The 23,200-nt window shown below is 35.5% G+C and overlaps 1 protein-coding gene and 1 pseudogene across 6 annotated transcripts in view; one reads left to right on the top strand and one right to left on the bottom strand.

The window, feature by feature from the left end:
• Window positions 1-23,200, bottom strand: part of SEPTIN7 (septin 7) — a 101,554-nt gene that overhangs the window by 36,558 nt on the left and 41,796 nt on the right. For all 6 annotated transcript variants that reach the window (XM_023183023.1, XM_023183024.1, XM_026447148.1 and 3 more), the window contains one exon: window positions 5,700-5,806. In XM_023183023.1, the coding sequence (XP_023038791.1) occupies window positions 5,700-5,806 (107 nt within the window). The remainder of the gene's footprint in view (window positions 1-5,699; window positions 5,807-23,200) is intronic.
• On the top strand, window positions 16,631-18,501 carry LOC111520359 (annotated as a pseudogene).

Raw genomic sequence — 23,200 nt, 5'->3', positions numbered from 1 at the left:
ACCCAGAACTACTTTATTGAGAAGGAAGTTGATCCCAAAATTCTAATTTGGCCTTCTATTCTGAACCTCTCCATCTCTTATATCCCTGTCTCCTTACAATGAGACCCCAAATCCCTTGCCCCTCTCATTTTTTATTAGCAACTTCCTTCCCAAAACCTTTCTTTCTTTCCCTTTCCAACTCAAATCCCAATCTGGATTAACCAAAATTCAGGACCTTCAACCTCAACAAGAATTTCCCTGCTAATATTCCTCTTATGTGCTCCTTAGTTTTATGCCTCTCCCATTTCCCAGTAAAGCTCTTCCCAAGCCCACGTCTGTCACAATGCTCAGTGCAGTAATTCACATCTCCACTTAAAAATGAGACCATTCCCAGTCTGTCTGAATCAGCAGTGTACCTTCCATGGTACAGTGTATGTGAAATACATCTTTTTCCTAAAGCGATTTCTCAATATATTATAGGGAACTGATTAATTTCTATTTCAGATTCATCTTGACAATTGTTTATGCTATTTCCCCTCTATCTTCAATCTCTCATTTCTTAGAGAATGACTTGCCACAGGATACAACCATTCTCAGGTCTCTTTTGGAAATCATCAAACCACTCTGAGTCCTCTATACTCACACTCCTAGGTACTCCTTTTCATCCCTTCCTTAATAGCCATCACCCATCTTCACTGACTCACCTAATACTCACTTCTCAACCCACTGCCATCTTGCTACCATTTCATTTAAATTTACCTTGCCAAGGTCACCTCTACAGCACCTTACAAAAGCAATCTTTCTCACTAAGTCATAATTGTTTGTCCATATTTTTCCCACAATTGTGAGATCTTTGAGAACTTTTTGTCTTATCATCATTGTAGCCCCCAAACTTAGTATAAGACAAGCATTCAAATATGTTATGTGAATGGCTCAAAATCTATCAAAACTGGACCAAATGTCAACAGGACAGTTTCCTGATTGGGCTCTGTGAAAATTTTTCAAGGAGTCTATCAAGTATGTTATCCTAGAGATGTACGTACTGCTTTCACCTTTTCTCACTTTCAAAACTTTTGCAACCACTTCATCTACAATAGTGATTTACAAAACCTCAGGGGCCAGCTGGGCGCGGTGGCTCACACCTATAATCCCAGTGCTTTGAGAGGCTGAGGTGGAAGGATCAGTTGAGGCCCGGAGTTCGAGGCCAGCCTGGCCAACATGGTGAAACCCCATCTCTACTAAAAATACAAAAATCAGCTGGGTGTAGTGCACACCTGTAAATCCAGATACCCGGGAGGCTAAGGCAGGAAAACTGCTTGAGCCCAGAAGTGGAGGCTGCAGTAAGCTGAGATCACATCATTGCACTCCAGCCTGGGTGACAGAGTAAGACTCCATCTCAAAAGAAAAAAAAAACAACAACACTCCATGGACCAATAAAAAGTTTCAAAGGGAAACAGCATAAAGTTTCCAACTAAGAACTTCAAAAAATCTAAACAGTGTCATTGCACAAAAGAATTATCTTAATAGAACACATTAAGAAAAAATTAAAATGGACTTTCATCTCAGAAAAAAGCATAATTTCTTCCCAAGAAAGGACAGGTGATACCCTTTCACTGACATAAAGTATGATTTAAAAATTTTCAAACGCAGGCCAGGCATAGTGGCTCACGCCTGTAATCCCAGCACTTTGGGAAGCCGAGGCAGGCAGATCACTTGAGGTCACGAGTTCGAGACCAGCCTGGTCAACATGGTAAAACCCCATCTCTACTAAAAATACAAAAATCAGTCAGACATGGTGGCACACGCCTGTAATCCCAGGTACTCAGGAGGCTGAGACAGGGGAAACACTTGAACTTCAGAGTTGGAGGTTGTAGTGAACCAAGATTGTGCCACTGCACTCCAGCTGGACGAAAGAGCAGGACTCCATCTCAAAAATAAATAAATATAAAAAATTTCAAATGCAACAAAATTATAAAATCAAGCTTAATTGTTAGTATACATACAACATTGTAAGCAATATTTTTCCAAAAAATTTTGTTAATCTGGGTATCTATATTTGAGACTGAAATATGAAGTAGAGCTTATCACATGTTCAATTTTTTATTTTACTTCATTTTCATTAATCTTTTGGAAAAATATATATGTAAGTAAAAAATGGAGGTAACATGGTACCATTCCATTCCATCTGAAACATTCTGAAAGAACTAAGGCAAAACACTTCCCTCTCCTCCTTTCACCCTGACAGACACAGGATAAAACCAGTTTGCAGTAGAGCAGTGGTTCTCAAAATTTAGTACCTAGACTGGCAGTAACACATTCTGAGAACTAAACAAATACAAATTATTTGTGCCCCGCCTCAAACCTGCTATATAGCAAACCATGAAGAAAGGGACTCAGCAATCTGTGTTTGAACAAGCCTTCCACGTGACTGTGATGTGTGTTCAAGTTTGAGAAGCACTGGTATAAAGAATTCCAGGACTGGTGTCAGCTTGCATCTGGAAATGCACAGATATAACTCAGGGTTCTGACATCCAAGATAAGAGGTTAAGAATTAATCTTAATGAGCTTCTATTAATACTGAAAACTTCACTTGAATCAGAACCACTATTTTACACATAGGAGGCTAAAAATCAGCTCTCTGTTCAGTGTACACAGCTTCCCATTCCTTCCAAGACTGTGAATGTGAATAAATATCTCCTTTAAGATACAAGTCTCCTATAAACAGATAATGCCCAGGGATGAGAATATGAGATCGTGGTCTTTATTAAAATCTTGCTCCTTATTCAGCTACATAACAGGAGAGGGCTTTTCTCCCCATTTTTATAAACATTTGTATTTTGAAAATCAGGATGGTAAGTTTACCAGTCTAATATGTCTGGACTGAGATACAATACTGGTGATCACTCCCCTCTACTGTGAGTGTTTATGAGCTTCCAACGGCAGATCATCTGCTAGACTACTGGGCTTGGTAAGGAGCCAGCCAACTATTAAAAAGATTACATTCTAATTTTCTAACTACATTCAGACTTCCTGAATGACTCTGACCCTGTTTGTAATACTGCATGTTCTTTCCTAAGTGGGCAAGAGTTTAGATGATCTTCAACTGGTTCCCAGTACACAAAAGAATACACCCCCATGGTTCAGTCAGGAAAGAGGACTTCTACAGGATTCTGGTAAGGACCAATCTGGTTCTCAAATGTTACAGGTCTTCTTTTTGGTAAAGAAAAGATATTTAACAGTGGTAAACATGCCTCTGTCTTAAAAATCCTCCTAGAGATATTCTCACCTCCATTACCCCTTTGTTTTCAAGATAAAGAGAGTTTCTGGGAAGATATTCACAACAGAAGAGGATATTTTTGAAGTGTTATTTTAAAGGAAGGTAAAATAAGTTTAGACAATTTATTCTGAAGCTAGGCCAATGTAAGAATTCTAATAAATTGAGGGCATGTCACATCTTTAACAGATGCTTGCCTGGCGAGAAAATGTCTGCAATATCTAAAATGTAGGGGATGATTAGATTTTTAAAACTCCTATAAATCAGTAAGAAAATGACAGAAAATATTAAGATTATCAAAACACTTTAATGAAATGTGAACAGTTAATGAGTACAAAAGACATGTTCAACCTCACTAGAAATCAAAGAAAATAAACTCAAATACCTTTATATCTTTATGCACTCACAACAGCAATGAGCGCCTAAGTCTACCAAGACATACACAAGAATGTTCCTATTAGTAAAAAACTGAAAACCCAAAGGCTTATCTAAAATAAGTAATAAAGGATATACTGATAAATTCACACAATGGAGTATCATACTATGATGAAAAAGAACTACACCCAACATGAGTAAATAATACAGATGTAATCTTCACTTAAAGAAAACAGATACAAAAAAGTGTATGTATATAACGTTCAAGAACAGGCAAATTTGTCTATGGAGAAAGCCGTCAGTTAAGGTGTTTATCTTTGTGGGGTGTAATACTGAATAAGAGTGAGCACACGGAAGAAACTAGGGTTCTGGAAATGAACTGTATATTAATTTGGGTGGTGGTTAGTTTTACCTGGCATATCTAAATTCATAAATACCTAAATTAAGGTATTCATAATAGATACCCAAATTAAGAAAGTTCAAAGTTTGTTTTCTTGCTTAGGATTAAAATTTCCAATATTTATGACAAATAAGCATGTAGGATCAAGTTTTTAGAGCATAATTTTGCAGGTAATTTTAAATCTCAAGTCCTATGAAGGTTACCAAACAAAACAAAACAAAACACAACGAAATCCTAAAATAGAAAAATCAAAAAGAGAAATAAGAAATACACTTCACAAAATTATTCCTTTGGGATCCAGTTACTAAACTGCATCTTGTAGTTTGATATATATGAGTTACTGCCCAGAATATATAGACTGTCCTTCCATCCTGTGCACTGGGATGATCACTACCACTTCTTCGAATTCAGTTAAAAGCATCACTGCCTCAATGAAGCCGACTCCAGCCAGAAATGTTCACTTGCCTCCTCTCCATTCATGGCCTATATATTACACAAGCAGAGCTCAACAACAATATTTTTAATCAACAGTTTAGAGCAGTACTGCCAAACACAAATACTATGTCAATCACATAATTTATAATTTTCTTAGTAGCCACTTTTAAAATGGGAAAAAGGTTAAATAAAAAAAAAAAAACATGTCAATCATATAATTTATAATTTTCTTAGTAGCCACTTTTAAAATAGGAAAAAGGTTAAATAAAATTGATTATTTTATTTATACATCCAAAATACTATCACTGCAGTATACAATCAATATAAAAAATTATTGAGATTTTTTTTCCATGCTCAGTCTCAGACATCTGTGGTATATTTTATATTTGCAGAACATCACAATTCAGACCACCCACATTTCAAAGATTAATAGCCACACAGGGCTACAGGTTGCTGTAATATTTAATAAAAAGGGCATATCTAGAATCCAGCCCCTTGCTCTATAAAGTGTGATCTACCATCCAGCAGCATCAGCATCACCTGTGATCTTGCTAGAACTGTAGAAATTGCAGCCCATCTCAGACCTACTAGAAGAACTAAATTTAACAGGATATCCAGGATTGGAATGCACAGCAAAGACTGAGAAGCAGTAAATTAGATCACATATACCTTGGGAGTCTTACAGAATTGCTATTGCCATTCAACTATGATATGGTATTATGCCACTGACTAATACAGAACACTGTATTTGAATAACAAAAGCTTTTCTATAAATCATGTTTTCTCTGCACTATCCAATGCAATTTTCTGCAATGATGAAAATCTTCATATGTGCTGCAAAAAATGGCAGCCACTTGCCACATGAGCTGTTAAGCACCTGAAATGTATCTGGAGCAAATGAAAAACTTCATTTTTAGTTTACCTAATTTTAATTGATTTAAACATGTGGCAAATGACTACTATATTAGATAGCACAACTCGGAATTGGTTACTATGTCACAATGTCATCTCTAGGAGAGTCCTCTGGACAAATTTGGAAAGTTCTAGTCAAGATAATTCTTCTGATTAACTGTACTTCTTTTGTTTTTTAATTTTATGAAGTCATATTTACTATCTTACACTGAATAAAGGCAAATTTGTATCTTACCTCTAAGGAAGCATAATAAAAGTTACGATATGTGCTTTGTATTAATATTATTCCAGCTTATCATCAATTAACAATACTAATATCCATACCTGTACAGTCTTTTTAATTCTATGAGAAGGACCTGGATACTCTGGAGAATACAAATCTGTGAGGAATAATGAGTTGATTAACGTCGACTTTCCCAATCCAGATTCACCTAAAAGAAATAAGGGAAAATATCTGTTAAATTCACCCACTTTTTCCAACCTTAAATATTCAACAGATGCTATAATCGAACTTGCTTTATGCAAGTACTTCTTGGTGAAACAATGAAATGACATTAGAAAATATGCTACAAAGAATAAGTATCTTGTCCTCAGTTTCTTAGCTATCAAATTAGACTCATGTTTCCAGGGATTCTTTTCAGTCTTCTAATTATACCACTTATATTCATTAAAAGTAATGTATCTAATAATGTACATTTTTAACAGTAATGTATTCCCAAAGAAAAAAGTCATTATTAAAAAATCCAAGGTGGATTACACATTGCTGCTTGAGTGATATAAAGTTTTTCTTTACTAATAGACAATAATGAATGACCAAAACAAGAAATCATGCAGCCATAAAAAGCAAAAATCTGCTAATACAAAGAATAATTAATTACAATGAACATCTCCACATAAAATTCTAAATCACAAAAAATACTTTCTAATTTAGCCACCCATCAGTCTAAATATAAGGGTACTTCTCCCAAACCAGAATCCAAAAAATCTTAGGTAATTACTTTTTATACTGCTTCTACTTGAGGTAGGAGGTAGACATGAAGGAAGCTAGGGCATGATTTGTACTCTGATCACGTACTCTTTTTTGACTCTCCATGTCTAGTCTAATATACATAGTCTAGTATATAGTAACTATTACAAGTATACCAAAATATAAATGGCTTCAAGGTATATATAACCTAAAGTTAAAATAAATTATAAACCATATTACAATAATTAACATGGCAAAGAGTTAAAGTATGTATTGTTAATAATTCACTTAGAATAATAGGCATGTTTAGCCTAAGTAACTGATGTCACAATATATGTCTAGGAGGAATTCTTTTTATATTAGCTCTCAAAAGAGATAAGATCCTTTCCACATGGTCTGGGCTTACCCCTTTGACTGACAGCATGCCACTTTTTACTAGATGTAAAAATGCCAAAAATGTCTAAGTCACAGGAAAGTAACATGGGTTGGCCACACCCAATTCTTTCTTAACTCTTACACCTTGAAAGCAGAAAGACTAGAATAAAACCCAAGCATTTGGATGTTATCAGAAATATCTACAATATTTCCCTTTGGAAATATAAATGAAAATTTTAGTATATACAATAATGTTTTGGGAAATTAAAAAGTATGCTCATTAAAAAATTAACACTGTACTCAATAAATTATGTTTAGAGGTTTTTTAAGTTTTTTTCCCCTTTTTATTTGTGGTGAGGAGTGGGGGAGCAAGACGACACAGGACAAAGGGAAAAGAGAGAGGAAGAAAAATAAAAGTCTGAAAGGTAACACAGCAAAATGTAAATAGTGGCTATTCTGGGGACAGTACAATGTGGATGATTTTTCTTAGTTTGTTATACTTCGGGGTGCTGTAAACTTCCTTCAATATGATTCTATTATTTTCATAATTTAAAAAGCATTACTGAGTGGCATCAGCAAAACGGCAAATTAAAAAGCTCAAAGCCACGTTTCCTCACAGAAACACCAAAAACAACCATAAACTCGTAGAATTAACCTTACAGGACCTGTGAAAAACAGTCAAAGGTCTATAGCGACGAAGTAAATGCCCAATTAAGGAAAAAAACATGCAAAACTTTTGTGACATTTTTCTGTGATCTTGTCCCACCCCTTCCACAGTTTATCTGGGTCTCAAGAAGGCAGCAAACCAATTCCCAATTCATTCCCTTCAAATGGGCGGGAAGAGTGCAGACCTAACTTGTAACATTTTAACCTCTCTGGTCTGCCAGAAGAACTGATCCCTATTTTGCCTAACTGGGACCTCATTTGGTGAGAGAAGCAATGGGCACCACTTATGAAAGCTGCAAGAGGACACAATAGATATTTGGGGCATAAGATTACAGTGGGTAGATATAATAGACCATCTGAGCATCCAGGTGGGACTCTTTGGGAAATTAAGACATTCAAAAGCAGCCATGCATACAGGAGGAATTGAGAAAGCGACCCACAGGCCTAGGCAATACAAATGCTCAGAAAAGAAGACCTTAAGCTTTCATCTTGGGGTGATCACTAGGTTAAGGGAATGCTCAACTCATCAGCAGAGAAATGCCCCAGTAGTACACAGCCAGTGTGCAACTGAGAGAGGTGACTCTTTCAAATACTCAGTTTTCAAAAAACATCACAAGGCATGCAACAAGGTATAGGAAAATATGGCCCAAAGGAACAAAAATTTCCAGAAAGTATTCCTGAAGAATTACAGATATTAGACTTATTAGACAGACTCGAAAGTAGCTGTCTTAACTATGCCCAAAGAGCTAAAGAAGAAAATGAACCAAAATGAATGGAAATCAGGAAAATAATAAGCAAAATGAGAATATCAATAAAGAGGAATTATAAAAACAAATTGTGGAGCTGAAAAATACAATAACTGAATTGAAAATGTCACTATATAGGTTCAATAGTAGAACTGAGTAGGCAAAAGAAAAAACTCAGTAAACCTGAAGGAATTTTAGAGCATAATTTTGCAGGTAATTTTAAATCTCAAGTCCTATGAAGGTTACCAAACAAAACAAAACAAAACACAACACAACACAACAAAATCCTAAAATAGAAAAATCGAAAATCAAATTTGATTATATGTTTCAGAGTAGATCTTATCTTAGAATCAAGGAAGCAGGAAAAGCAAAACACTTCTTCCCCTAGAATCGAATTCAATTAGAAAAGCCAAATCAAAGAGGCCTTATTTTTTCTTATAACTGAGAACTTTATATCTAATTTTTAGAACAATTTATTCTGAACTCGAGTGATTTCTATTTCTTTATAAATTGGAAGATTCCAAAGAAACAGAAGGTTTTAACACAAACCTGGATGAGAAATAAGTAACCAAGACCATCTCCCACCTTGAGGCTCATGAGGTGAAACAAAAGCTCCCCCTTGAGTTATATGTAATAGGGGTAATGATCCTCAAAGAGCCAAGTTTCATTCAGGGTAAGGAGGCAGAAAAAATTGGTACCAAAAAGTAGTTGAGAACTCAGTCTGCTTTTTCTGGTTCTGTACGTAAGGAGCTTGGAAGTTGCCACTCCATTCTAAGAAGTAAAAAGCTGAAAAAATCTGATATTTAAAAACAGAATCCAATCTTTAAGAGCAGTAAGGACACAAGGCAGTGATCCAGCAATTGCCCTTCTTGATGTTTACCCAGCTAAATTAAAAACTTAGATCCACACAAAGTCTTGCACACAGGTATTTGCAGCAGCTTTATTTATATATTTATTTATTTATAATTGCCAAGACGTGGAAGCAACCACAACGTCCTTCAGTAGTTGAATGGATAAATACGCTATGGTACATCCAGAAAATGGAGTATCACTCAGCACCAAAAAGAAATTAGCTACCAAGCCATGAAAAGACACGGACCAATGTACACTGATGAGCAAAAGAAGCTAATCCAAAAAGAATACATACTGTATAATTCCATTATTATAATTCCATTAATTCCACAATTATATAATGGAATTATGTAATTGTGAGCAAGATACTTGCATTTTCTGTTTTCTTACATATCAAATAGTATAAGAGTATGAACTATGAGGAATAAATTAGGTAATATACGTGAAATCTAAGCACACTGCCTGGTATACATTAAGTGCTCTATAAGTAGTTGTACTATTTCTGTGATTCATTTAAGGAAATCAGAAACACATGAAAGTCTGATATGACAGAGGTAAGAATATAAATAACAACAAAATGTTAAAAAATACTTCAGGCAAAAACTTGGAAACAATAGGAAGTTAGCAAATTCCACATTAAAAGACTATAGGTCTTTTGGATATGGATAAATCAAGTGCTTAAAAAATAAAAATGATTTAAATAATATGCTTAAATTTCAAATATACATACAGAAATTTCTACCCAAAGAATAAACTTATTTTTGAAACCTATGGAATACTAAATAAGCTGATTCTATGTAAGGCTACACAGAAAAATAAATCAATCCTGGAACCTACAGATCATATTCTCTGAATGCAGTGAAATTAAATCTGAGCAAAAGAAATTAAAAATTAACAAAAAATAACACAATCCATCCACCTACTTAGATATTTCTCCTTAACTCTTCCTATGTGAAAATTACTCAAATACAAACAAAATGAGTATTACACATAAAAATCTAGGATATTTGACTAAAGTATTTGGAGGAAAAACTCATGCTTAAAATAAGCGTAAAGAAAATAAGTCAACCATCAGGATGGTACAGCTTTTCTGAAGAATAATTTGGTAATCTACCAAAATTTAAATCTACATGCCTTTTGACCCAGGATTTCACTTTCAGAAATGTACATTACAGAGGCATTTATATGTGTGCCTAGAAATCTAAGGAATCTAAGCAGTGTAACTATGAACATCCATCTTCATTAATAGCTGACTGTATAAATCATGATAAAGATATTTATCATGATAAAGAATACCACATAATTGCTAAGAATATACTGACAGGAATATTCAGTATATATATACATATACACACAGTATATTCAGTGATAGGGAAAAAACATTCACAGAACAGTACTTACAGCATGGTACTGTTTACACCCAAAAAAAATTGACACAGGAATGCCTGGTGTATATAAAAGTATAAAAAAAAGCCAAAAGACTTGCACCAATTTAATGCTTATCTCTAGAGACAGGACTGGAAATGAAGGTGGGAGAAAAAAGGAAATTTGCTTTTTACTAAATATCTTTAGAATTTAGTTTTTTAAAAATAAAATGTATATTTTATAAACTTTTCTTTCTTTGGGAAGCTGAGGGGAGGGTAATAATAACAGGGAATATACCAACTTTCTAATACTGTTTATTTCTAGAAGGGAAAGGTTATGAAACATTGAAATTTTTCTTCTTTGTATATCAGTTTTTCTATAAGAACCATAAATTATTTTAATATTTAATTTTAACTTTTAATTCTTTAAAGGGGTTGATAATATGTTATACTACAAAGAATTCAAGAAGAATGCCTGAGAACAGTCTACCTGCAAATATAATGATTGGGAGTACTGGGATAAAAGTTAAGAGAAAAATGAGTATTGAGTCCAGTAAGAGACTACAGAGTAAATGAGAGGGAAGTATCAGGCACAGGTTACTGCAGATGCTGGCAACTACAGCTCCAGACAGCTGTACTACAGGAATTCTCAATTTTGACACTACTGACATTTTGGATTGGATAATTCTTTATTGTGAGAAGTGTCTTGTTCATTGAAGGATGCTTATCAGCATCCCTGGCCTTTACCCATTAGAAGTCAGTTAGCATCCCTCCTCCCTAGCTGTGGCAACCAAAAATACTTCCAGACATTGACAAATGTCCCCTTGGGGGGGGGGGGGGGCATTTTTTAAATTTTGAATCCCCAAATCCTCTAGCACTGATACCACTACACATAAAAAACAATGACAGTGACAGCCAGAAAGTTATAAATTCTTCTGTGTGCCAGTATTTTACAAGCATTGACTTAGTTAACCTTTATAATGCCATTAGATAGATGCTACAGGTTGTGTATCACTTATCCAAAATGCTTGGGACCAGAAGCGTGTTGGATTTGGGGCTTTTTCAAATTTTAGAATATTTGCATTGCTCATCAGTTCAGCATTCCTATTCTGAAAAGCCAAAATCCAAAAACTGGTTCAATGAGCATTTCCTTTGAGCATCATGTCAGCACTCAAAGTTTCAAACTTTGGAGTATTTGAGATTTCAGATTTTTGGATTAGGGATACCCAATCTGTATCATTATCATTACCATTTTAAGGTGAAAAAACAGAAACAAAAGTGAAATAACTTGCTAGTGCCAAACAGTTAATAAGTGGTAATGTCAGTATTTGACACTAGGCAGTATGTTCTACTGCCTTTCTAAATACCCACTCTCATTTATCCATTAAAGACTGTCCCATAATTCCCAAGTACCTTCCTAATCTGGTTAACCAGGTTATTTGACATGGGATATTTTACCAGTATCTTCATTAACAATAATACTTAATATTTTTATTCAATAACTATAAGAAAGACACTGAGCTAGGCACTTTACATGCATTCAATGACTTCAATAATTACAAAACTCTACATAAGATTCTTTACACAATTGCACAGCTAAGTAAACAAAACCTCTGAAAGTAACTTGCCAATGACAAATATCTCTACCAAGTAGCAGAGTTACAGCTCAATCTGAATGGCAAATCTCATGTCCTTTATCATACTATACTTCCCAGACTCTGAGCAGGCGAAAAGAACATGCTTCTTGACCTCTATGTCCTGGTCCACTTAGTGGTTTTCTTTTTCCCGAGAAGACTCTCACTCTGTCGCGCAGGTTGAAGTGAGAGGCACAATCATGGCTTACTGCAACTTCTGCCTGCTGGGCTCAAGTGATTCTCCCACCTCAGCCTCCCCATTAGCTGAGACTACAGGTGCATGCCACCATGTCCAGCTAATATTTTTTTAAGAGATGAAGTCTTACTATGTTGCCCAGGCTGGTCTCAAACACCTGGATTCAAGCAATCCTCCTGCCTCGTCCTCTCAAAGGGCTGGGATTACATGCTTGAGCACCAGGGCCACTGCTTTTATTGCACTAACCACAGTGAGTTTCACACGGAAAAGTAAAGGATAAAGCAATTCAAAATTTAGAAGAGAAAGAAGAGAGAAACTAAGTTCAATAGCCTTTAATCTTGTCAGACTGAGTACTTCTACCTACCCCTAGTATCAAATCCCACATCTGTCCTGAAACTAAATCATAACCTCTTTAGTAGGTTGAGGAAGAGGGAAAAAAGAACCTTTTACAAGATACAATAATAGATCTATGTCTTTTCAAGAATAACACTGATTCAGTGAATATTCTTCTAAAGTACTCAGTCAAGTACCTCATACAAATGAGGTATTTGTAGGTTACTGTACTGACTCAAGTACCTCATACAAATGAGGTATCATTATTGTCTTAATGATTCTATTATCGTAACACAGAGGTTACCAAAATGTCATTCAAATAAGCCTGATAAAATACAGTTTATTTCCCATAAGCAAAGTCACCTTACTGAAATCATTGTGACTGTACGACATTGCTATGGGAGCTCTAAAAACAAGCTATTTTGTAACGAGTAAGCAGTCCTCTTACTTGGTAGCAGAGTAAAATATAGCACCTGACAAATATGAAAATAGTTTGGTAATACTATTATTCTTCCCTGGAAATTTTTCCTAAGAAGTACCCTGAAGGTGTAAATTAAGTGTATTCCAAATTTTTCTGTGCTTCCTTACGTATCACATACCCTTAATCCAAGTTATCTCATTTTTTTTTTTCAGAAGTACCAATAATTGTAAGAAAGTAGTTGTGTAACTTTGGAAAACTCTAGGGGGAAAGGTTATAGTAGTCCATTAGAGCTTAAAATTTCCTTGAAATCTCTTATCTCGGTTCCATCAATAAATTCGCCTTGTGACCTTGGGCAAACTTATACTTCTGTGTGTCAGTGCCCTCCTCCATGAAATGCAGATAAAAGCAGTACCTACAACAGAGTTGGTGTGAGGAATAAGTGATCTTATTAGAATCATACCTTGGCACAGTGGACACGTGAATATCAATAATTGGTAGTTGCAAAGAAACGTATTTTATTACTATTCATGTTTTCTCACAGAAAAAGAAAGGACCCTAGTGCAACTACTAAGAATAAGGGTCAAAGGTGAAGTATACAGCCTTAAGAAGGGAAGAAACATTTGAAACAGGGATGCAGGGGAGTAAAGTAGAAGAGTAAGGTTGGCAATTTATTGACACTAAAGGGTACTGGCCTCAAAATAAATAAAAAGGAATGTTGAAAGCAGTGAGGCTATGCCTGAGTTTGGACATCAATTTCTACTCACATTTAGTAGAGTAATATTTACTTCCACACCAAAATGTCAAATGGCCTATAATTATAAGACAAAATATAGCAGCCTTGTCTAATAATCTCACAGTGACTTATAACTACAATTGATCCTTGCTCATTGGCTTTACTAAACGGAAGGAAATAGTGTCATTAATGCAAAACAGTAGAGACTATAATCAGTCCTACCAAATCAAACTCTACTTAAACACAAAATCTGTGGAAACAACCCAAATCAAGTGTACTTCTGCATTATTTAGAAAACATTTAAGAATAATAGAGTTCAGAATAATACATATACTGGCTTAAGAAAAAAATTACTCAAGATAAAAAGACTATCTGTAACATTTCATATTTCTTCAAACTAGTATTTTAATAAATCCAAACTTTTTTGAATGTTCCAAATTAATGTCTATTTTACATTTATTTTGACTTTGAAATGCATTATACATGTTTCGCAACAATGTCATTATCATTCCCTCATTTTATTGTATTTTAAGGGGAAATAACTGGATTTTAAATTTTTTTGTCCTTGTTAAAACAAAATATAATATTTACAATCTAAGATGTTACTCTATGAAAATTATGAAACAAGAGTAACTACAGTTAGTAATACAACACCTGTACTCTAACCTAACAATCAGGTTAAAATAACCCATATCCTTCTTATCTTTGAGGTCTTGCCCATGAAAGCCATATATTCTATCACTATTTAAGAATGTTAAATTTCAAGCCTAAAAATAAAACATTCATCAAATATTTGTTTATAAGGTTTTGAAGAAAGTCACAATAATATTTGTTTATAATAGCTAACATCAGGTTTCTTCAGGTCTTTGGGATTGGGATCCTCCAGTATTCATAACAAAAGAATCTGAGCAGTCCTGCTTTAAAGACACTTGCTTATTTTTTTTTTACTCAGCATCTCAACTTTGTATCCATTTCTTATTAATCTCTAGATTTTCTGAGACTAAAGTAGTACCTGACACTTTATAAGTGATCATTAAATTTTTATCAAATAAATGAATGAGGAATGCAAAGACAAGATGTAGTCCTTGATCTTAAAAATATTAGTATGGTAGAAGAGGTAAGATATGCAAACAAACAATGAACAAACAAGGCAGAATTTTATCAAAACCATGAATGAGATACCCCAAAGCAACAGAATTTCAGGAAACTGAGAATCACACCAGCCTGGAAAGGAGGTCACATTTTAATGAGGCTTTGAAAGATGGAGTATCATTTCAAAAAGCATTTCAACTTTCTGGGATATCTGTGATACCAGGAGCCACTTTTACCATTTTGTAGCAATTGTATGGAAAAGAAAGCAAAGGATTTTAAGAAACAGAATCTTTAAGTCCTTTCAGAATGTTTTACCATGTTAGAGTTGAGGCAAGGGAAAAGTCTGAGAGGAGCTGGTGATCACACTGTGGAGCTTTTCTACCTTGCTCCTCTAACTCCTTCCTTCCTTTTTCTCCTGGGTTTTGAAATCAATTTTGTTCAAATTCAAATCCTAGTTCATTAACATACAAGTATATGACCTTGATCAAGATACTTACTTTATTAATTAAATGCACAGGGCTTGACATTTTAAAAAGCACCTCAAATGAAACCTATTAAGAGGTGAGACAGCAACAAACCATAGTTCTTAACCAAAATACATATTAGTGTCATCTCAGGACCTATTTCAAAATAGATGATCATATTCCATCCTAGACCCAAAGCCCAGAATATCTAGGCAAGTGTTTCCAGGAATACTTTGAAGAAGCTTCCCAAAATGATTTGAAAGGTAGATGAAATTAAGAAATTCTTATGTTCATGTCGTCCTGTCCATAAAAAGAAAATTAACAAATTCTAGTAAATAAAGGATGACATACGGCAATATGCCAGATTAAATCAACATTTAAACATGGCCCATAGGAAAGGATCCTAATAAAGGAGGCTTCAACACAACCAGGTAAACCAGAAGGCAATATCACAAGAAGTGAGGAAGAGAGTTTCAAGGAAAAAATACTCAATAATGCCAAATAAGTTAAAGAAAAAGACAACCAGAAGGCCTTTTATTGACCTTTGCTAAAAGTAGTTTTGTGTTAAGGAGAGAAGCCAAATGGTGAGAAATTAAGTACTGGATGGGAAATGTAAAAGTACAGGTTTATTTTTTCTTTACACCTGGCTGTAAAATGAAGAAAAGATACCACACCAAGATGTTTTGCCAAGGGAGGGCGCTATTCTTTGTTTTACTTTTTTAATAAACTTAATCTGGTGAAGATTTAATCAGTGAAGAACAGTCTAGACCAGGTATTCCCAACCCCCAGTCCGTGGCCCGTTAGGCAGGCCACACAGTAGGAGGTGAGTGGTGGTGAGCATTACTGCCAGAGCTCCACCTCCTGTCAGATCAGCGGCAGCATCAGATTCTTAAAGGAATGCAAGCCCTATTGCACACTGCGCATGTGAGGGATCTAGGTTGTGTCCTCCTTACAAGAATATAATGCCTGATGATCAGTTTCATCCTGAAACCATCCTGCCCCCCTCCCACACACACACACACACCCACGCACACTCTGGCAGAAAAATTGTCTTCCACAAAACCAGTCCCTGATGCCAAAAAAACTGGGAGCCACTGGTCTAGACTACATTAGATACATTCCATACATATGTTGATCTGGAATTTGCTATAAGACAATTTCAGCTCCGCAAAATCTATTAGGATATCTTTTAACATACACACTGATGTCCATGCTAATACTAAAAGGCAAGTTAAACAGGCTCTATATAACCTGGCCCTGCAATTATCTTAAAAGAAGTTTACTTACTCTAATTACTGTAATTGCACCAGTACAAAGAACTAACAATTCTGCTGTGTAGTTAGTAGCAAACATTCCAACCAGCTACTCAATAATTACCTCATTTGCCAATTCAAACAGCTTTCACTTGCTACATGTCTGAGGCTGGGAGGCGCAAAAAGGTATGTTATGATCTTTCTTGCTATACTTAGAAACAGAAGCGTTCTTTATACAACCCAGTTCAAGTGGACAACTACATTTTTAAATCATCATGTTACTAGAGAAGTCCTTACTGCCTACTCAGAACATTTTTTTCATGATTATTTAGAAAATGATTATCCCATTTTTACTATTGCCTGACCTTTCATAAGATATATACCAAGTTTCTGTGAGTTCTTTTGCTAAACTGAAAAGAGTTGAAATTGACAGTGTAAATACTGTCTATGAGCTGTCCCTCAATGTTCCTCTAAATTCTTCCCATTACCTGAAATTCTAATTGATCATTCAATACACATTCCTCCTTAAAAATGGGTGGATCACGAGGTCAGGAGATCGAGATCATCCTGGCTAACACGGTGAAACTCCATCTCTACTGAAAATAAAAAATAAGCCGGGCATGGTGGCAGGTGCCTGTGGTCCCAGCTACTGAGGCAGGAGAATGGCGTGAACCCAGAAGGCGGAACTAGCAGTGAGCCAAGATCGCGCCACTGCACTCCAGCCTGGGCAACAGAGCGAGACTCCATCTCAAAAAAAAAAAAAAAATCAAATATTCTTGTGGATACTATTAGTCTTTCACATCCTGGAATCAGACTTTCCCTCTAATTTCTATTTTGGGCCAGCCTTAATTAAGAAAGAGTTTTAATTTGGAAGAAAATAGAGCTAGTTTTGAATTACATGAATCAGAAAAAGTAGATTCTGCAGAAACATAGCAAAGGGCTCTACAAAAGTAGAGGGCAACTTATAGCTGGCCACGGGGCACGCTAGAGTATAAGTAAAGGAGAAATATCAGGAAAAGAGATTATCTAATGGATAGAAGATGGGAAGCAAGGTGTTGATTTATTCTTGATCAGGTAGCATGTTCTACACAGTGGTTCTAAGAAGTGGCTTTCAAAGCAGAAGTGGGTAGTTTTAAACTGTTTGAATTAGATAACCTATAGATTCTTCTAAGTTCTTACTTTTTATAAATCTCATATACAAAAACATATCCCCTAATGACCAGGGATGAAGTATATGAATCATACCGTGATTATGTGAATTATATCTCACTGATATTTCTTTAAAAATAAATGAGTACTATACTCATTTATTTTCAATTTGCAAAATGTATTTTGCAAGTACAAAATTTCAGAATAAAGAACAGTACTTTTTTTAAAATTTCAAATAAATAATCAAAGGCATGTAAATTAAAATGTAAAACCTTTGTCTAATACCAAATTAGCAAATACCAAATCTGACATTTAAAAGAGATTTCTGAGCAGCTGTGGACCTCACCAAGACCATGCAGATTCCACTGACTTCATTCCTGTGCCTGTGCTCCAGTTACCCTGGGGCCCTGATGGCTCCAGCCGTGGCATTGCCCCGATGGGACGCTGGGGCCCTTGAAGCCAGAGGTTCCTGAAATCCAACAGTGTCCCGTAGTTCAAGAATTGCAGGAATCCCAGGAGCAGTGGGCTTGAGCTGCCCTTCGGGAGTGTTACCTCTGCAGCATGCTGGCTACTGTGTGTCGACAGGTGAGCTTCACACTGCACGACTGTGCGCACATGGCTGCCCACTTCGGAGTCACCAATCTGGACATGGCCAACTTCTATGTGTCACAGCTGCAGACTCCCATAGGTGTGCAGAGGTGCTGCTCTAATGTACTGACATTATTTCACAAACCTTCAAGCCTGCGCAGCTGGAGCACAGGTACAGGAATAGTCAGTGGAATCTGCATGGTCTTGGCGAGGTCCACAGCTGCTCGGAAATCTCTTTTAAATGTCAAATTTGGTGTTTGCTAATAAAGATCTGTGTTCACCTTTCTGCTTGAGTCTAAGCCACAGTATCCCAGGCCTCCCAACATTCCCAAGCCAGGAACTCTGGGCCTCCTTGGAATTCTGAGTCAAGCCCCAAGCAACTCTGGACTCCTGAGACCTCCTTTGTCTTATCAGTAAAATTCTGCAACTCTAGGAATTTTAGGTCCCGTTGGAAGAAATGTTCTACCTCACAGAACTCTGAACTCTCTAGATACAGGCCTGATGTCATTTCCTAAAGTCTGAGGCTTGGGGGTAGGGTAATACTGGGCAAATTACAGAGTGGGAAGTTATTTATTGAAGAGGTTGCAAAGTTCAGCCACCCTGAAGATACTCCCAAATGCTTCCCTCCTGCTAAAGAACCAACTACTCCAGGAAAAGAGATTTCCACTCAATATTGACAAGGATGAGATACATATGAGCATTCACACGCCTATCGAAACTGTATTAGTTGGTATGACACTTTCAGTTAACATCCTTTACCATGCCATCTACTTCTAGGAATGAAACACACAGAGAAAAACACTGCAATAATATTTTAACAATAAAAAAAGTGTGTGTGTGGTGGCAGAGGGAGACCTTCCAGGTCCAATGATGGGAGGCAGGCTAAGCGTATTATGATACACCTATACAAATATTATTCAGCCATTAAAAATTAGCTTTTAAAAATCTAACATAGAGAAATGCTTGCCATAGCATTAGATGAAGAAAGTATACAAAGTAAATATGGTATTACAGCTATGCCTAAGATGCAGAAAATATAACAAAATTTAACAGTGGTGATGTCCTCTCTGTTAAAATGCCATATACTTTTTCATATTACTTTTCTAATAAAAAAAAATTGTAACAAGTCTTAGTTTTTATAGGAAAAAAATTTCAAGCCATATATCTGAATATCTGTTACATCAAAAAACAGGAGTTACCTAAATATCCAATCACATTTCAAACAAATACATAATTCATGTTGATTCAACAACAAAGGCAAACATCCACATATATAAAATCAGGCTCAAAATCTCAAAGTAAAACTTTTTAAAGTTTATTAACTTTTAATAAAATCAATTCCTAAGATTCTATCACTGACATTAAATATCTGACACAGTCAAGGGAAAACAAGATACTCAAAAGGTTTGCAAGGAGTAGCATTCATATTCAGCAACTATAAAACAAGTGCACCCTTCAGACTAAATAGTCATGCCACATAAAAAACTTGAGCACGACATTAACCTACACAGAATAGACAGGTAAAAAGTCATATTGTGTTTTTAAGAATCCAAGCTACTCAGCTAACCCATGTTTAAACACAAAAAAGAATGAATTCTCAACCATCTTTTAAATCTGACTCTTACCAGAAAAGACCTTTGCCCAGCAATCTATACTGAATTACAAAGAGCACACATTTGCCCCAAATGCTTATAATCAAAAGAGTTCAACCAAAACAGAAGTCCAAACTAAGGATTAATCAAATATTTAGCTTATTAATTGCATATCATTGTCTACCATCCCTGCTTTCCCTTTTCTTCATTCCTTGTTTTGGATCTTAAAACTAAGTCATGAAAATGCATGAATAAAAATGTTTAAAATTAACATTTATACAATTTACAGATTTGCTAGGCATTTTACATATATAATATATATACACTAAGTACATTCATATATACAATTATCTCAAGCCCTCTGTGAGGTGGGGTAGTCACTCACAGTACACAGCATTCCTGTGTAAGTATCTCTACTCTACCACCATCCCACACCCACAGGTTCTTAAGGAACCCTACCACAGCTCTTTTCTTTTTATTTTTCATATTTCTTTTTAGAAATGGGTCTCACTCTATTGCCCAGGCTTGTCTTGAACTCCTAGGCTCAAGCAATCCTCCTGCCTGGGCCTTGCAAAGTGCTGGGATTACACACATGAATGAGCCTGGCCTTCCTTTACTTTTTGTAATCACAACACAATGCTTGGATTATAAAAGACTAGGTAAGGTTTGGAGCAATGGCTCATACCTGTAATTCCAGCTAAGGTGGGTGGATCACTTGTAGTCAGGAGTTGGAAATCAGCCTGGCCAACATGGTGAAACCCTGTCTCTATTAAAAATACAAAAATGAGCCTGGTGTGGTGGTGTACACCTGTAGTCCCAGCTACTTGGGAGGCTGAGGCAGGAGAAGACTGCTTGAACCCAGGGGAGCGGAGGTTGCAGTGAGCCGAGATCACTCCATTGCACTCTAGCTTGGGCAACAGAGTGAGACTCCGTCTCCAAAAAATAAAAATAAAAAGACTAGTAAATATTTGTTGTGAAAAGGAAAGGGAGATTCAAAGTGATCTGTCCAGAGTCATACAGCTTGTCTGTGACAGAAATTGAAGTTTTCAACTAGACTAAGTATGATATTCTTTTCAGTATAACAGCTGCTGCACTAACTATTATACTGTAGATATAAAGTTAGTTTAAATACAGAGGCTTATTTTCATGGTGTGACAAAAATGTTAAGTCAAAAACATGAACAAAATTTTACAAAATTGCCAAAATAAATTGTAAATTCCAAATTTAAACACAACAGTGAGTTACTAGTTTCAAGATTCTAATCGATCCTATCAGATTGATAAAGTTACCACATAAATCCAAATAAAAACTGACTACATGGCACTTTAAATGTACATTACTACACCATTTATTTAATTAAATGTAATTAGTAGTGTGGATTTCCCTGGAAATTCCTTTGAGGGTAGAAGTAATCATTTTCATTTTCATGTCATCCGCTTGATCAGTAATTCTTAGCACTCACACTGCTGATGTACATAAACTTAATTACTAATCATTCAATTAAAATTTACCCTCTGAACCAGGATAAGCATGCTATGGAAGAGCTCATCCTTTATGTTATTGTTGTAATTATAATTATTTCCATCTGTAACATAATAAACAATTTATAGCCTTCTATCATTAAACACTTGAGTTAGTTAAGAATGAACTGCAAATCTTCACATTTGATTCTTTGATATGCATAATTACCTTGTATTTATCATCTGCTTACTTAAGAGTTCTGGGCAGTACAAGAAACAGAAGCCCCAAAGTCTAAAACTTTCTTGCTTCTAAATAGCAACCTATTTATTTGAACTGTTAGTAAATTTGGGGGACATCCTACTTAGTTTATCAAAATACATGTAAGTATTATAACTCTGCAACACTTGTACGCATTTGCAGATAATTTTAATTTCCAAGCTAAATTTTACCAGAGCTTTTTATCTCCATTACTATGGCAGTCCAAAATTACAATTTTGCTAATTTTTCTATATTTTTAGGCATCGAAAAAATGATTCTATTCACATACCAATTAATTCTATAACACAGTTAAATATTGGCCTTAAACACTTCAAAATTACTTAAGCTCTTTCTTTTCCACATTTCTTCCTAAAAATTCAGTCCAAAAGTCATTACATGAGACTGAGAAAGGTAGATGTCCATGCTAGAGAGAAAACCACAGTGGCCCAGAACAGGGTATTAGGGTATTAGAGCCTATAGAATGAGGAAAAGTTTCTAACAGAGCATGAGAAGAATGAACTAGCATGAGATGTCTGAGTTAAATAGGTTGAGGGGGCATCCACATGAGAAGAATGGCCTGGCATAAGACATCACAGCACAAGAGCGGTAAGCAGGGCCACTGCCTCCCCCTTAATTACACTAATTCCTCCTGCAATTAACTAATCCATTACCTCCCTCGGGTTCTTCCCTAGTATTTTTCAGAGAAGAAGAGGAAGAAAGGTGATGGATTAATTCCAGGGGGATTGATCAAATAAGTACACATATAGAGGATTTCTATATCTAAATCTGATGGTATTTCACCATCAGAAAGAAAATACAAATACGGGAGAGATGAAAATTAGGAACCCTACAGTGATGGAACGAAATTGGAGATGTAAGTGTGCACTTAAAATTTTCAATACATACACACACACACACACACATATATATATAAACGTATGTGTGTACAATATGTGTATAACATACACTTGTTACTTTTTGATTTTGATGGTATATTATGGCTATACAGGAGAATATCCTTGAGGAAGAGAAATATAGTGAAGTAGGGGGACAAAAGAGAAGCATCCATCTCAAATATCCTAGGAAAAAACTTATGTACTGTACTTGTAACTTTGTTTAGAATTGTTTCAAAATTTAAAATCAACACATTATTTTCAGCACAGTAATCATGTGCAGTAAATAATGATGTACACTTCTAATTATATAAAATACTTTGTACCTATAATTTTCAGTATTTTAGGTAGATAACCTCTTTGAGATTCTAAATGTCTCCAGAATATAAAGACATGATAAAAATCTCAATTATATTTCAGAAAGTTTGGCAAGTCAGTGAACCCATTCAGCATCCCCCTTCCCTAATAAAATTTGATCCACAGACTTCAGTACTTTAGCCACTGCCTTAAATGGCTATATACTCCAATATAGTAAAACAGACCAAAAAAACCTCACGACCGAGATATAAATACATGAAAATTATTACTTAAAATGCGAGTTTTTGTTTTTGTTTTTGTTTTTTTCAAAAACAAAGTTTGAGTAAAATTAACAAGGTTGGCAAATTTACCAGTACAAAGGTTTTTCATGGGAGACAGGTTATACCTTCCCAATCTTTAAAATAACTCTAAGGTTCTGTAGTTCAATAGTGAAACAAGTACAATATCCTGGCATAAAACTATCTTTCAGA

The sequence above is a fragment of the Piliocolobus tephrosceles genome, chromosome 8 (assembly GCF_002776525.5).
Source record: "Piliocolobus tephrosceles isolate RC106 chromosome 8, ASM277652v3, whole genome shotgun sequence".
NCBI classification, from domain to species: domain Eukaryota; kingdom Metazoa; phylum Chordata; class Mammalia; order Primates; family Cercopithecidae; genus Piliocolobus; species Piliocolobus tephrosceles.
This window is presented reverse-complemented; position numbering and strand designations above follow the sequence as displayed.